Source organism: Erythrolamprus reginae, chromosome 10 (assembly GCF_031021105.1).
Source record: "Erythrolamprus reginae isolate rEryReg1 chromosome 10, rEryReg1.hap1, whole genome shotgun sequence".
Taxonomy (NCBI): domain Eukaryota; kingdom Metazoa; phylum Chordata; class Lepidosauria; order Squamata; family Dipsadidae; genus Erythrolamprus; species Erythrolamprus reginae.
The window spans coordinates 47,258,664-47,275,239 of NC_091959.1; the positions used below are offsets into that span (position 1 = coordinate 47,258,664).

The 16,576-nt window shown below is 48.7% G+C and overlaps 1 protein-coding gene across 1 annotated transcript in view; it reads right to left on the reverse strand.

The window, feature by feature from the left end:
- POLE (DNA polymerase epsilon, catalytic subunit) overlaps positions 1-16,576 on the reverse strand; it is a 50,289-nt gene that overhangs the window by 21,431 nt on the left and 12,282 nt on the right. Inside the window, exons 8-17 of the mRNA XM_070763066.1 lie at positions 14,857-15,000; positions 12,094-12,234; positions 10,266-10,419; positions 7,925-8,031; positions 7,647-7,823; positions 5,849-6,072; positions 3,712-3,932; positions 2,382-2,586; positions 2,096-2,269; positions 442-567 (exon numbers count right to left, since the gene is read on the reverse strand). Of these exons, the coding sequence (XP_070619167.1) occupies positions 442-567; positions 2,096-2,269; positions 2,382-2,586; positions 3,712-3,932; positions 5,849-6,072; positions 7,647-7,823; positions 7,925-8,031; positions 10,266-10,419; positions 12,094-12,234; positions 14,857-15,000 (1,673 nt within the window). The remainder of the gene's footprint in view (positions 1-441; positions 568-2,095; positions 2,270-2,381; positions 2,587-3,711; positions 3,933-5,848; positions 6,073-7,646; positions 7,824-7,924; positions 8,032-10,265; positions 10,420-12,093; positions 12,235-14,856; positions 15,001-16,576) is intronic.

Below are 16,576 nucleotides of genomic sequence, written 5' to 3' on the forward strand. Positions count from 1 at the left end.
CCAGAACTGGACACAGTATTATTCCAAATGGGGTCTCACCAGCACTCTATACAATGGGATCACAATCTCCCTCTTCCTGCTTGTTATACCTCTAGCTATGCAGCCAAGCGTCCTACTTGCTTTCCCTACCGCCTGACTGTACTGTTCACCCATTTTGAGACTGTCAGAAATCACTTATCTGCTGGTTTGTTTTAAAAAGCACAATTCTTCAGGACGCAGTCCGAACAGAAACATTTCTGTCCTCCAAAATGCCAAGATAGGGAAGCAGTTTCCAGAATACAAGGAGAAATTCCAAGGGGTTGTCCCGAATTTTCCCCTTTGAAGAATTGCATGATGGGGCACATTAAGTATCATCTGTTTTTCACAGTCACTTAACAATCTCCTTTCCTAACAATGGATCTGGGCCAGAGCTGGGCCAACCCGATGCCGTGACAGACGTACCTTTGGGTGATGTACTCGACGTAAGCCAGGGCATCTTCAATATGGCGCTTCTTGGTGCACAGAATGATACGGTTGAAATTGGCGTAAATGACCACGGAGCCGAGCCGCTTGAATTCTGCCACCAACCTACAGGAGGTACATACAAGATACTTTTATTTTATTCATTTATTTTATTTTATTTATACTAATTTACATGCCGCCCAACTCCCAAAGGACTCTAGGTGGCTTTTCTCTGATACAGGCCAGTCTGAGGGAAGCTTAAGAGCTAAGAGATGCCAGTCTGAGGGAAACTTTAGACCTAACAGATGCCAGTCTGAGGGAAGCTTAAGAACTAAAAAATACCAGTCCGAGGGAAACTTTAGTTCTAGCCGATGCTAGTCTAAATGAAGATTAAGAGCTAAGAAATGCCACTCTAACGGAAGATTAAGAACTAAAAAATGCCAGTCTGAGGGAAACTTTAGACCTAACAGATGCCATTCTGAGGGAAACTTTAGACCTAACAGATGCCAGTCTGAGGGAAGCTTAAGAACTAAAAAATACCATTCTGAGGGAAACTTTAGACCTAACCGATGCCAGTCTGAGGGAAGCTTAAGAACTAAAAAATACCATTCTGAGGGAAACTTTAGACCTAACAGATGCCATTCTGAGGGAAACTTTAGACCTAACAGATGCCAGTCTGAGGGAAGATTAAGAACTAAAAAATGCCAGTCTGAGGGAAACTTTAGACCTAACAGATGCCAGTCTGAGGGAAGCTTAAGAACTAAAAAATACCATTCTGAGGGAAACTTTAGACCTAACCGATGCCAGTCTGAGGAAAACTTTAGTTCTAGCCGATGCTAGTCTAAATGAAGATTAAGAGCTAAGAAATGCCACTCTAACGTAAGATTAAGAACTAAAAAATACCATTCTGAGGGAAACTTTAGACCTAACAGATGCCAGTCTGAGGGAAGCTTAAGAACTAAAAAATACCATTCTGAGGGAAACTTTAGACCTAACCGATGCCAGTCTGAGGGAAACTTTAGTTCTAGCCGATGCTAGTCTAAATGAAGATTAAGAGCTAAGAAATGCCACTCTAACGTAAGATTAAGAACTAAAAAATACCATTCTGAGGGAAACTTTAGACCTAACCGATGCCAGTCTGAGGGAAACTTTAGTTCTAGCCGATGCTAGTCTAAATGAAGATTAAGAGCTAAGAAATGCCACTCTAATGGAAGCTTAAGAACTAAAAAATGCCATTCTGAGGGAAACTTTAGACCTAACAGATGTCAGTCTGAGGGAAGCTTAAGAGCTAAGAGATGCCAGTCTGCCGGAAACTTTAGATCTAACCAATGCCAGTTTAAAGGAAGCTTAAGAGCTAAGAAATACCAGTCTGAGGGAAACTTTAGACCTAACAGATGTCTGTCTAAACAAAACTTAAGAGCTAACAGATGCCAGTCTAAAGGAAGCTTAAGAGCTAAGAAATGCCAGGGAAACTTTAGACGTTACAAATGCCAGTCTAAACAAAGATTAAGAACTAAGAAATGCCAGTCTGAGGGAAACCTTAGACTTAGCCGATGCCAGTCTAAACGAAGATTAAGAGCTAACAAATGCCAGCCTTAAGGGAAGCTTTAGATCCAAGAGATGCCAAAGTCTACTTTGCCCAGGGAAGACTCACTGCAGAAAGAGTTTCTTCATCATGCCGTGGAGCGTTCGGTGCAGGGCCGGATCGTAGAGCAGGGAGGTCGGGGAGCGCAGCCAGCGGTAGAAATGGATCACCTGATTGTCGGCGTAGACGTTGTGGTACTGTGTGATCTCCTTCACCCAGCCCACCACCAGACTCTTCAAGATCCTGTGTAGGGACAGGGGAGGGGGGAAAAAAGAAGAAACCTTTCATTCTACAACTTTCCCCAGGTGTGAGCTACCTCTTATTACCTGGAGGTGCCGGTAGGACAAGCCCCCACCTGAAAGTGTTGGAGCAGAGAGCGGTCTCGTCGTAGCTGGCGGGGACGCTGGCCGCCTGGTTGCCCGTGACCATGTCCTCCAGCGAGGCCTGTTGGATCACGTCGAAGCTGATGCACAGGCTGGAGGCGCCTTCCATGTCGTTGATGCGATGGGACTGAAGGACGGTGTTGACGGCGAGGTTCTGGAGGTCCAGTTCCACGCACACTGCAGGGAGGCAAAGAGAAGGGACGACTCACACTCTGGTAAGCATTTCCTTATCCTCCTCCCATCCATCGGGAAGGTGAGATAGAAACATAACCAGCTGCACAAACAGGCTGGGGATTTTTTTTTTGCAGGGTTATCTTTTGTTGTTGTTGTTAATGGTGAGTATTCTGAGCAGACTGGTTACAAGTGGTGTGCCACATGGGTCTGAATTTAAAATGTTTGTGAGTGACATAGGGGAAGGTTTGCCTATTTGCCGAAGACTCTAAAGTGTGCAATATGGTTGATATTCCTGGAAGCGTCTGTAATATGGTAAATGATTTAGCTTTACTAGATAAGTGGTCAAAGCAATGGAAACTACAGTTTAATGTTTACAAATGTAAAATAATGCACTTGGGGGAAAGGAATCCTCAATCTGAGTCTTGTATTGGCAGTTCTGTGTCAGCAAAAACTTCACAAGAGAAGGATTTAGGGGTCATGATTTCTGACAGTCTCAAAATGAGTGAACAGTGCGGGTCAGGCGGTAGGGAAAGCGAGTAGAATGCTTGGCTGCATAAGCAGGAAGAGGGAGATTGTGATCCCCTTATATAGAGCGCTGGTGAGACCACATTTGTACTGTGTTTAGTTCTGGAGACCTCACCTACAAAAAGATATTGATGAAATTGAACGGGTCCAAAGACAGGCTACAAAAATGGTGGAAGGTCTTAAGCCTAAAACCTATCAGTAAAGACTTCATGAACTCAATCTGTATAGTCTGGACTCTGGAGGACAGAAGGGAAAGGGGGGACATGATTGAAACAGGGAAATATGTCAAAGGGTTAAATAAGGTTCAGGAGGGAAGTGTTTTTCACACACAAGGACAAGGGGGCACAATCTGAGGTTAGTTGGGGGAAAGATCAGAAGCAACGGGAGAAAATATTATTTGACTGAAAGAGTTGTAAATGTTTGGAACAAACTCCCAGCAAACGTGGTTGGTCCATCCACAGTAACTAAATTTAAACATGCCTGGGATAAACCTAGATCCATCCTAAGATAAAATACAGGAAATCGTATAAGGGTAGACTAGGTGGACCAGGAGGTCTTTTCCTGCCATCAATCTTCTATGATCTCCGTCCGTTCGTTATTCACCTGTGGAATAGCAGCCCGGGTGGTTGATCTCCACAGAGGCCCTTTCATCAAACTCCATGACCAGGCGGCTGTCATCTGCCTCCTTTCCCCCCATGTCCGGGCGGGAGGTGGGCGAGAGCCAAAGGAGGTGATTGTGGCGATGGAGATGGCGGGAGAAGAATAGGTCCGTGCCAAAGATGGAGACGTCGTCCGGAAGGTTCCCGACAGGGAGGTGGTAATACCTAGGCAAGGAGGAGAGGAAGAGGAGGAACGTTCAACTGAGCGGCGGAGAGCAGACTGGTTGGCTGCAGCTTCTAAGGGTATTCCCCCTAATTTCCATGGAGGTTTCTCCCCACCTTTTCCAGCCCTGTTTCCTCCCAGGATATTCCCAGAGAGGATTCTCCCCGCATTTTCCAGCCCTGTTTCCTCCCAGGATATTCCTAGAGAGGCTCCATGGAGGCTTCTCCCTGCATTTTCCGGTCCTGTTTCCTCCCAGGAGATTCCTAGAGAGGCCCCACGGAGGCTTCTCCCCCCTTTTCCGGCTCTGTTTCCTCTCTGGAGATTCCTACAGAGGCCCCAGAGACTTCTCCCCACCTTTTCTGGCCCTGTTTCCTCCCAGGGGATTCCTAGAGAGTCCCCACAGAGGCTTCTCCCTGCCTTTTCCAGCCCTGTTTCCTCTCAGGAGATTCCTAGAGAGGCCCCACGGAGGCTTCTCCCCGACTTTTCCGGCCCTGTTTCCTTCCAGGGGATTCCTAGAGAGTCCCCACAGAGGCTTCTCCCTGCCTTCTCCAGCCCTGTTTCCTCCCAGGAGATTCCCAGAGAAGCCCCACGGAGGCTTCTCCCCTTTTCCGGCCCTGTTTCCTCCCAGGGGATTCCTAGAGAGTCCCCACAGAGGCTTCTCCCCGCCTTTTCCAGCCCTGTTTCCTCCCAGGGGATTCCCAGAGAGGCCCAACAGAGGCTTCTCCCCTTTTCCAGCCCTGTTTCCTCCCAGGAGATTCCCAGAGAGGCCCCACGGAGGCTTCTCCCCTTTTCCGGCCCTGTTTCCTCCCAGGGGATTCCTAGAGAGTCCCCACAGAGGTTTCTCCCCGCCTTTTCCAGCCCTGTTTCCTCCCAGGAGATTCCCAGAGAGGCCCCACGGAGGCTTCTCCCCGCATTTTCCAGCCCTGTTTCCTCCCAGGAGATTCCTAGAGAGGCCCCACAGAGGCTTCTCCCTGCCTTTTCCAGCCCTGTTTCCTCTCAGGAGATTCCTAGAGAGGCCCCACGGAGGCTTCTCCCTGACTTTTCCGGCCCTGTTTCCTCCCAGGGGATTCCTAGAGAGTCCCCACAGAGGCTTCTCCCCGCATTTTCCAGCCCTGTTTCCTCCCAGGAGATTCCTAGAGAGGCCCCACGGAGGCTTCTCCCCTTTTCCAGCCCTGTTTCCTCCCAGGGGATTCCCAGAGAGGCCCCACAGAGGCTTCTCCCCGCCTTTTCCAGCCCTGTTTCCTTCCAGGAGATTCCCAGAGAGGCCCCACGGAGGCTTCTCCCTGCCTTTTCTGGATCTGTTTCCTCCCAGGAGATTCCCAGAGGCCCCACAGAGGCTTCTCCCTGCCTTTTCCGGCCTTGTTTCCTCCCAGGGGATTCCTAGAGAGTCCCCACGGAGGCTTCTCCCTGCCCTTTCCAGCCCTGTTTCCTCCCAAGAGATTCCTAGAGAGGCCCCACAGAGGCTTCTCCCTGCCTTTTCCAGCCCTGTTTCCTCCCAGGAGATTCCTAGAGAGGCCCCACGGAGGCTTCTCCCTGCCTTTTCCAGCCCTGTTTCCTCCCAGGAGATTCCCAGAGAGGCCCCACGGAGGCTTCTCCCTGCCTTTTCTGTCCCTGTTTCCTCCCAGGAGATTCCCAGAGAGGCCCCACGGAGGCATCTCCCTGCCTTTTCTGTCCCTGTTTCCTCCCAGGAGATTCCCAGAGAGGCCCCACAGAGGCTTCTCCCTTCCTTTTCCAGTTACAGATTCGGAGGCTCAGGCAAGTGGAAAATGGTTCTTGAGAAGAGGCAAAAAAAATCTCGAATACCCGGTTCTTGTCTTAAAAAGTTTGTAAGTAGAGGCATTCTTAGGTAGAGATACCAGTGTATCTGGAAAAGAACTAATGATTTGGGATGGGTAAATCTACCTGCCGAAAGACTCACCTGCTCATGTCAAAGGCCTGAGAAAGACACATGTCCAGTTTGAGGTAGTGGCGGATCAAGTGGCGGGCACCATGGCGCTGCCAGTCCAGTATGCTGTAGTTGATGTCGTCCGTCACGTGGACAGGGACCAGGGGGAACTCCTCCAGGACGGGCATGGCGCTGGCCAGCCGCTTCAAATCCCAGTTGGACTGCACAGCAACGAGGGTCGGGCCCCGACGTTCATCCTGTGGCAGACAACATAAATACTCTTTAAGAGGACGGGAGAATTCTTTTGGGTAATTTTTTTCCTCCCGTTTCCATTTATAGATCAGTACACATACCTGAAAATATGTCAATTAACAAACACATTTATACACCAAGAGCCTCAGTGGTGCAGTGGTTAGAGTGCAGTACTGCAAGCTACCTCTGCTGATCATTGTCTGCCAGCAGTTTGGTAGATTAAATCTCAGTAGGCTCAAGGCTGACATCAGCCTTCCTTTCTTCCGAATTGGGTAAAATGAGGGCCCAGATTGTTGGGAGCAAGAGGCCGACTCTCTGTAAACTGCTTAGGGAGGGCTGTAAACTACTGTCAAGAGGTATAGAAGTCTAAATGCTCTTCCTTCCTTCCTTCCTTCTTTCCTTCCTCCTTCCCTTCCTTCCTTCCTCCTTCCCTTCCTTCCTTCCTCCTTTCCTCCCTTCCTGACTGACTGAAGGTTGACTCAGCCTTCCGTCCTTCTGACGTGGGTCAACAATCGGTGGACCCAGATTGTTGGGAGCAAGAGGCCGACTCTCTGTAAACTGCTTAGGGAGGTATTTATTTATTTATTTTTATTTTATTTATTAGATTTGTATGCCGCCCCTCTCCGTAGACTCGGGGCGGCTCACAACACAATAAAACAGTTAATAACAAATCTAATAATTTAAAAAATTTAAATATATTAAAACCCCCACTATTAAGCAGACATACGTACAAACATACCATACATAAATTGTATAGGCCCGGGGGAGATATCTCAGTTCCCCCATGCCTGACAACAAAGGTGGGTTTTGAGGAGTTTACGAAAGGCAAGGAGGGTAGGGGCAGTTCTAATTTCCAGGGGGAGCTGGTTCCAGAGGGTCGGAGCCGCCACAGAGAAGGCTCTTCCCCTGGGGCCCTCCAAATGACATTGTTTAGTTGACGGGACCCGGAGAAGGCCCACTCTGTGGGACCTAATCGGTCGCTGGGATTCGTGCAGCAGAAGGCAGTCCCTGAGATATTCTGGTCCGGTGCCATGAAGGGCTTTATAGGTCATAACCAACACTTTGAATTGTGACCGGAAACCGATCAGCAACCAGTGCAGACTGTGGAGTGTTGGTGTGACATGGGCATATTTGGGAAAGCCCATGATAGCTCTCGCAGCTGCATTCTGCACGATCTGAAGTTTCCGAACACTCTTCAGAGGTAGCCCCATGTAGAGAGCGTTACAGTAGTCGAGCCTCGAGGTGATGAGGGCATGAGTGACTGTGAGCATTGACTCCCGGTCCAAATAGGGCCACAACTGGTGCACCAGGCGAACCTGGGCGAATGTAGTCTAAATGCTATTCCTTCCTTCCTTCCTTCCTTCCTTCCCTCCCTCCCTCCCTCCCTCCTGAGGTGGGTCAACAATCGGTGGACCCAGATTGTTGGGGGGCAAGAGGTTGACTCTCTATAAACTGCTTAAAGAGGGCTGTAAAGCACTGTGAAGCAGTATATAAGTCTAAATGCTATTGCTATTTTTCCCCCCAACAGCCAAACATCTAAAGCATCTCCTTGCAAGGTGTGGGGGGTCCCATTCCTTACCTTGTAACCCATCAGGAGGCGCTGGAGCGCTCTGCAGATGCTCTTGAGGTCCGTTTCCGCTCGGACTTCGAAGAGGTGCTTGTCTGGCGGGAGCAGTTCGCGGCCCACCTTCTCCACCATGGAAGCATGCTCGGCGGAGTACAGATTGCCGAGGTTTGGCATCTGGTTACTGCGCACCTGAGACAAAGGGGGGACATGAGAGCGCACGCTCAGCTGCAGGAAGGGGGGGACCCAGGACAGGGATTGTAGGGAGCAGGGGGGTCCTTACTGATCCTTACTGTATCAAGCACGAAGATGGAGGCTTTGCGCTGGGAAGGGATGAAGAGGCCAAGCAGGGCCTTGCTGCCCTGGGAGTGATGATAGAGGTAGATGTGCCGGATGCTCCCTAGACACAGAAAGAAGCCGTACGTTAGAGGGAAATTGTTGTGGTTAGCTCTGGCCCTGCTCCTGCCCCAAGGACTGTGGATGTGGGGGAGACATCCACATGCTGCAGGCCTGTTTTGCCCCCCTGGTGGAATCTGATGATGAAGGCTCCTCTGACCAAGAAGACATGAGTGACAGGGAGGAGGAGAGTGGGGCAGACAACTCAGAAGGAGATCAATTCTCTAGCTCCTCCTTGGATTCAGAACAAGAGTTAATGATACAGCCAGGCATGCGGAGAGCGATGCATAGGCAGCAACAACTGAGAGATTATTATCAAAGAAAATGAGGCCACCTGTGGTTGGGTGGGGCTGTGGTCATTAGTGAGGCTGCTATAAATAGAAGCCTGTGGGTTTGGCCATTGTGGAGGATTATCTGATCCTTGTGTTTCGTGCCTGCTTTGCTGACTTTGACCTTTTGTGTGCTGATTTTTCCCGGCTTTGAAACTAAACCAGAGCCAAGTGTGTTTCACTTTGTGAAAGAAGAAGGACTGTGAATTGCCTCACAGCTGCAAGCTAAGTATCTCAGAACTGATAAGGGACTTGTATAAATTACCAGTTTGTTTGGAGACGAGGGCTCTTTGCTATACCAAAAGAGGGCTTGGTTTAAGGGAATTTTCATTATAAAGAACATTGTTTTGAATTTTCAAACGTGTGTGTGTGTCTGAAATTTGTACCTGTGAATTTTTGGGAGGAGTCTACCAGAGAGCCCGACAGAACAGAAATGAGCATTACCGCAGCTGTGGGAGAAATCAATCTCCCAGGTGCCTCCCCCTAGTGTCAGGGTTCCTGTAGAAAAAACTTCTGCTTCTAATAAGGTGAAAACTACGGGAGTTTCGGAATCAGTTTTAATGTCAGGGTCCCAAGTACAGTGGCCCCTCTACTTACGAACTTAATTCCTTCCATGACCAGGTTCTTAAGTAGGAAAGTTTGTAAGAAGGAGCAATTTTTCCCATAGGAATCAATGTAGAAGCAAATAATGTGTGCGATTGGGGAAACCACAGGGAGGGTGGAGGCCCTGTTTCCTCCCAGGAGATTCCTAGAGAGGCCCCACGGAGGCTTCTCCCTGCCTTTTCCGGCCCTGTTTCCTCCCAGGAGATTTCTAGAGAGGCCCCACGGAGGCTTCCCCCTGCCTTTTCCGGCCCTGTTTCCTCCCAGGAGATTCCCAGAGAGGCCCCACGGAGGCTTCTCCCCGCCTTTTCCGGCCATTTCTTCCCAGGAGATTCCCAGAGAGGCCCCACGGAGGCTTCTCCCAGCCTTTTCCGGCCCTGTTTCCTCCCAGGAGATTCCTAGAGAGGCCCCACAGAGGCTTCTCCCTGCCTTTTCCGGCCCTGTTTCCTCCCAAGAGATTCCCAGAGAGGCCCCACGGAGGCTTCTCCCCGCCTTTTCCGGCCATTTCTTCCCAGGAGATTCCTAGAGAGGCCCCACGGAGGCTTCTCCCCACCTTTCCGGTTACAGTTTCGGAGGCTCAGGTTTGTAAGTGAAAAAATGGTTCTTGCGAAGAGGCAAAAAAAATATTGAACACCCGGTTCTTATCTAGAAAAGTTGGCAAGTAGAGGCGTTCTTAGGTAGAGGTACCACTGTAATACCATATTTTTTTTTGCTCCATAAGACGCACGTTTATGTCTCCCAAAAGTGGGCGGAAATGTCTGTGTGACTTACAGAGTGAATATTACCGAAACCCCACCTAATCTCACCCTGTTTTTGGCCACACTGTGCTCTGTTTTTGGCATTTAAAAAAACCCCTGGTTTTGGCTTCCGTATGGTGGTCGGAAACAGGGCGCACAGAGGCCAAAAACAGGACGCGTGGAGACAGAAAACTGGAGCGCATCTTATGGAGCAAAAAATGCAGCAATTCCATTGAAAGCAAGGTTCCGAGGCACTTGAGTTCCTCAAAGATTCCTTTTAGTGGAAATCTCACATCGACAACTGTGAAACTCCTGCGGTTTTCACCTCATTAAAACTTTTTCTACTTTCAGCAAACAATAAATTCCGCAGTTCAATCAGTCTGACAACCAGGGGGCGCATCGTTCCACTTTCTTCTTACCAGGTGTGAGAATGTCCTTGGTTCTCAAGAGAAAAATATTTTGCTTTGGCTACAAAAATCCCTCTCCACACACACACCCCTCCCCGACCTCAGCCTCTAGTCCAGCAACATTGAAGCAGACAAAGCTCGGACACCTTCAGGATTGATATCTACCTGGCTCCAGGTAGCTGAACTGCGCCAGAGACTGCCTCTCTAGGTGCTCCAGGTCAAAGGTCTCAGCTTCCCGGCCACTCAGGTGCCTCACCAAGTGCTTGTTCACCATGCAGACGCAGCCCAGGTGAACCAGGGCCCGCAGGAGTAATGGCACCTGGGGGAGAAATTGGGTCAGGCTACAGGGCAAGGGTCCCGAGCACGACAACAAAGCTACAACGCTGAAGATTAGATTAGATTTAGATTTATTGGATTTATATGCCGCCCCTCTCCGCAAACTCGGGGCGGCTCACAAAGTAAAAACAATACATAATAGCAAATCCAATACCCACCAATCCAATTACAATTTTAAGCTAAAAAATTCATTAAAAAAAACAACCCCAGAATATTAAAATCAATCTAACACCAAAACAACATGGGCAAGGGGGAGATGTTTCAGTTCCCCCATGCCTGACGGCAGAGGTGGGTTTTAAGGAGTTTGCGAAAGGCAAGGAGGGTGGGGGCAATCCTAATCTCAGGGGGGAGCTGGTTCCAGAGGGTCGGAGCCGCCACAGAGAAGGCTCTTCCCCCTGGGTCCCACCAGACGACATTGTTTAGTCGACGGGACCTGGAGAAGGCCAACTCTGTGGGACCGAACCGGTCGCTGGGATTCGTGCGGCAGGAGGCAATCCCGGAGATATTCTGGTCCAGTGCCATGAAGGCAAACAGCCCTCCCCCAATGGGTCGACCTCGAGGGAGGCACAGAATGCCATGATTGCCACATCAGAATGAAGCAACAGAGAGAATGCCGTCCCCCAACTACCATTCACTCATGCGCTGTATAAGGCAACCTGCTCGTGACTTCCCTATAGATAATTAACGGAAGCTCCATTCTTTGCTCCATTTGGACAAATGAATAAATGAATAAATAAATAAAATATACAGGGTGTCCAGGGGGAAAGGCATTTTGAAATTCCCTGGCATTTCCCTGTAACTTGCGATCTAGTGAAAGCCGCGGTTGCAGATGACGTCACAACAAACGGCTCAGCCGTGGAGAAATATCGGTAACAAGTGGATGCCACAGTTATGCTCATTTTTGCTTGACTCTGCCAGGCAGCGCGATCCGTTTTTTAAAAAATATGATTATTCCTTGACTTTTAAACATTGTAATACAGTTTGTTTTTCCACCCCTGATTTATTCCATTTCTTTCACGAATTCCCTGATAATTCTCTAATATTTCCCGAACCGCCGGTTTCCCTGATAATTCCCTGATTTCCCCTTTTCCAGGTCGTATGCCGCCCCTCTCCGAAGACTTGGAGTTGGCTTTCTCCAGGTCCGCCGACTAAACAATGTCATCTGGAGGGACCCAGGGGAAGAGCCTTCTCTGTGGTGGCCCCGACCTCTGGAATCAACTCCCCCTGGAGATTAGGATTGCTTAAAACCCACCTCTGCCGCCAGGCATGGGGGAATTGATTCTCCTGGGCGTTTCCATTTTATGTATGGTCCATTTTATGTATGGTTTATCTGAGATGTAGGACTGTTTTTTATATTAAGGGTTTTAAATTGTTTTTAATCATTGGATTTGTACTGTGTTTGTTGTTGTGAGCCGCTCCGAGTCTTCGGAGAGGGCGGCATACAAATCTAATTAATAATAATAATAATAATAATAATAATAATAATAATAATAAACCCTGGATAGAGTTTTCTCTGGCTAAAAGAGTTTCTGAAATCCCATAAATATTATTGCAAGGGCTGTTCACTGGTGTGGCAATGGAAGGAGCCAACTTGTTGCCCGTCTATCTGCTCCCCCTTTTCGCTCTCCCCCTTTTCACATTTTAATCAAGGCATTACCTGGGTCTCGTAAACCCCCTCAATGTCTGGAGCAGAGAGGCCGGCGTTGATCTCGTTGACGTGCTCCAGGTACATGTCTTCAGGCACGGAGTACTCGTACAGGTGGAAAACCAAACTGGAACGGGGAAGAATTCGATTCACCTGCAAAGAGAGTAGGCACAGCTCAGGAGGAAGTGTCAGCGTTCCAATAAACACCCCCAACGAAATAAAACTCCGAGCTTAGAACTTCCTCAAAGTTCCAATTTATTAGAGAGACCATTCATTCATTCATTCATTCATTCATTCATTCATTCATTCATTCATTCATTCATTCATTGGATTTGTATGCCGCCACTCTCCGTGGACTCAGGGCGGCTAACAGTGGTAAAAACAGCATGTGACAATACAATACTAAAACAGCTAAAAACCCTTGTTATAAAACCATCATGCATACAAACATACCATGCATAAAATTGTAAAGGCCTAGGGGGAAAGAGTATCTCAGTTCCCCCATGCCTGACGGCAGAGGTGGGTTTTAAGGAGCTTACGAAAGGCAAGGAGGGTGGGGGTTATTCTAATCTCCGGGGGGAGTTGATTCCAGAGGGCCGGGGCCGCCACAGAGAAGGCTCTTCCCATGGGTCCCGCCAAACGACATTGTTTAGTCGACGGGACCCGGAGAAGGCCAACTCTGTGGGACCTTATCGGTCGCTGGGATTCGTGCGGTAGCAGGCGGTTCCGGAGGTACTCTGGTCCATTGCCATGTAGGGCTTTATAGGTCATAACCAACACTTTGAATTGTGACCGGAAACCGATCGGCAGCCAGTGCAGGCCACAGAGTGTTGTAGAAACGTGGGCGAATCTAGGAAGCCCCATGATGGCTCTCGCAGCTGCATTCTGCACGATCTGAAGTTTCCGAACACTTTTCAGAGGTAGCCCCATGTAGACAGCGTTACAGTAGTCAAACCCCGAGGTGATGAGGGCATGAGCGACCGTGAGCAATGACTCCCTGTCCAAATAGGGCCGCAACTGGTGCACCAGGCGAACCTGGGCAAATGCCCTCCTCGCCATAGCCGAAACATGATATTCCAATGTCAGCTGCGGATCAAGGAGGACGCCCAAGTTGCGAACCCTCTCTGAGGGGGTCAATAATTCCCCCCCCCCCAGGGTGATGGACGGACAGATGGAATTGTCCTTGGGAGGCAAAACCCACAGCCACTCCGTCTTATCCGGGTTGAGCTTGAGTCTGTTGACACCCATCCAGGCCCCAACAGCCTCCAGGCACCGGCACATCACTTCCGCTGCTTCCTTGACTGGACATGGGGTGGAGATGTACAGCTGGGTATCATCGGCATAAATAGCCCCAACAAAATAAAACTCCGAGGCTAGAAAGTTCCTCAAAGTTACAATTTATTAGAGAGGCCATGTTGGCAACATCTGGGAAAGTTGCGGCCCTATTTGGACCGGGACTCACTGCTCACAGTCACTCATGCCCTCATCACCTCGAGGCTCGACTACTGTAACGCTCTCTACATGGGGCTACCTTTGAAAAGTGTTCGGAAACTTCAGATCGTGCAGAATGCAGCTGTGAGAGCAATCATGGGCTTCTCTAAATATGCCCATGTAACACCAACACTCCGCAGTCTGCATTGGTCGCCGATCAGTTTCCGGTCACAATTCAAAGTGTTGGTTATGATCTATAAAGCCCTTCATGGCACCGGACCAGACTATCTCAGGGACCGCCTTCTGCTGCACGAATCCCAGCGACCAGTTAGGTCCCACAGAGTTTGCCTTCTCCGGGTCCCGTCAACTAAACAATGCCGCTTGGTGGGACCCAGGGGAAGAGCCTTCTCTGTGGCGGCCCCGGCCCTCTGGAACCAACTCCCCCCAGAGATTAGAATTGCCCCCACCCTCCTTGCCTTTCGAATGCTACTTAAAACCCACCTCCGCCGCCAGGCATGGGGGAATTAAGACTTCTACTCCCCCTAGGCTGTTACAATTGTATGCATGGTATGTTTGTATGTACGTTTGGTTTTATATATTAAGGGGTTTTAATTCGCTTTTAGTATTGGATTATTATTGTATATTGTTTACGATTGTTGTTAACCGCCCCGAGTTTTTGGAGAGGGGTGGCATATAAATCCAATAAAACTTGAAACCACAAATCTGAAAGCTGCCGGGTTTTCTCCACCCGAACGAAAGTTCAAGTCCCTGTCCAGCACCCACATGTCCAGACAGATGGGAAATTATGTCCTGGACTGTTCCTCTAGGACAGTGATTTTCAACCTTTTTTGAGCCGCGGCACATTTTTTACATTTACAAAACCCTGGGGCACATTGAGCGGGGGGAGGGTGGGGGCTAAAAAAAGTTTGGACAAAAATATTTTCTCTCTCTCTTCCTCCCTTTTGCTCTATTTCTCTCTCTTCCTCCCTCTTTCTCTCCCTTCCTTCTTTCTCTCTCCATCCCTCTTTTTCTTCCTTCCTCTCTTTTTTGCTCTCTTTCTCTCTCCCTCCCTACCTCCCTCTATGTCTTTCTCTCTCTCCTTCCCTCCCTCTCTTTCTATCTCTCTCTTGATTTCTCTCTCTCTTGTTCTTTCTCTCTCTTGCTTTCTCTCTCTCTCTCTCTCTCTTGCTTTCTCTCTCTCTCTCTCTTGCTTTCTTTCTCTCTCTCTCTTGCTTTCTTTCTCTCTCCAAGCTTCGCGGCACACCTGACCATGTCTCACGGCACACTAGTGTGCCGCGGCACACTGGTTGAAAAACACTGCTCTAGGAAAGGAGTTGGAGGTACCTTTTTGTAGACGGTGCTGTCTTCAGGTTTAGGGACACGCTGGTTGATGTAGAAGATGCGTGGGACGTTCAGTTTCAGGCAGTAGAGGTCGCTCCCGATGACCGCCCACAGCTTGAAGAGGCCTGGCTGGCCAGTCTGAGCAATCTTGGGAGGAGGAAGAAAAAAGGTTTGAGGACCAGAGGAGAATCTTGAGTTTTTTAAATCAACCACTGGGAACATTTGGATTATTTTCTCGAGATGATGATGGTGATGGTGATGATGGTGATGATGATGATGATTATTATTATTATTTATTGGATTTGTATGCCGCCCCTCTCCGTAGACTCGGGGCGGCTAACAACAGTAATAAAAAACATCATATAAATCCAATACTAAAACAACTAAAAAAAAACCTTGTTATAAAACCAAACATACATACAAACATACCATGCATAAAATTGTAAAGGCCTAGGGGGAAAGAATATCTCAGTTCCCCCATGCCTGATGGCAGAGGTGGGTTTTAAGGAGCTTACGAAAGGCAAGGAGGGTGGGGGCAATTCTAATCTCTGGGGGGAGTTGGTTCCAGAGGGCCGGGGCCCGCCACAGAGAAGGCTCTTCCTCTTGGTCCCGCCAAGCGACATTGTTTTGTTGACAGGACTCTGTGGGACCTGACTGGTTGCTGGGATTCGTGCGGCAGAAGGTGGTCCCGGAGATATTCTGGTCCGGTGCCATGAAGGGCTTTATAGGTCAGTGTTTTTCAACCAGTGTGCCGTGGCACACTAGTGTGCCGCGGAGACCTGGTCAGGTGTGCCGCGAAGCTCAGAGAAAGAAAACAAGAGAGAGAGATAGAAAGAGAGAGAAAGAGAAAGCAAACAAGAGAGAAAGCAAGCAAGAGAAAGAAAGCAAGCAAGAGAAAGAGAACAAGAGAGAAAGAAAGCAAGAGAGAGAGCAAGAGAGAGAAAGAAAGAAAGCAAGAGAGAGAGAGAAAGAGAGGGAGGGGAAGGTGGGAGAGAGAAAGACATAAAGGGATGGAGGGTGGGAGGGAGAGAGAGAGAGAGAGAGCAAAAAGAGGAAAGAAGGAAGAGAGAAAGAAAGAGGGATGGAGAGAGAGAAAAAAAGAGGAAGGGAGAGAAAGAGGGAGAGAGAATAGAGCGAAAGGGAGGAAGAGAGAGAATTTTTTGTCCAATAATTTTTTAGCCCCCCCCCCCCCCCACTCAATGTGCCCCATGGTTTTGTAAATGTAAAAAATGTGCCGCGGCTCAAAAAAGGTTGAACATCACTGTTATAGGTGATGACCAACACTTTGAATTGTGACCGGAAAACTGATCGGCAACCAATGCAGACTGCGGAGTGTTGGTGTAACATGGGCATATTTAGGGAAGCCCGTGATTGCTCTCGCAGCTGCATTCTGCATGATCTGAAGTTTCCGAACACTTTTCAAAGGTAGCCCCATGTAGAGAGCGTTACAGTAGTCGAGCCTCGAGGTGATGAGGGCATGAGTGACTGTGAGCAGTGAGTCCCGGTCCAAATAGGGCCGCAACTGGTGCACCAGGCAAATGCTAGCAGGGAGAAGAAATGTGAGCAGGTTAAAGTATTTGTCCTGACAAAAGGCAAGAAGAATCTAAGGAAGAACAATGCTGCACAAATCCAGCAACCGGTTAGGTCCCCCGGTTAGGAGTTAATAATAATAATAATAATAATAATAATAATAATAATATAATAATAATAATAATAATTTATT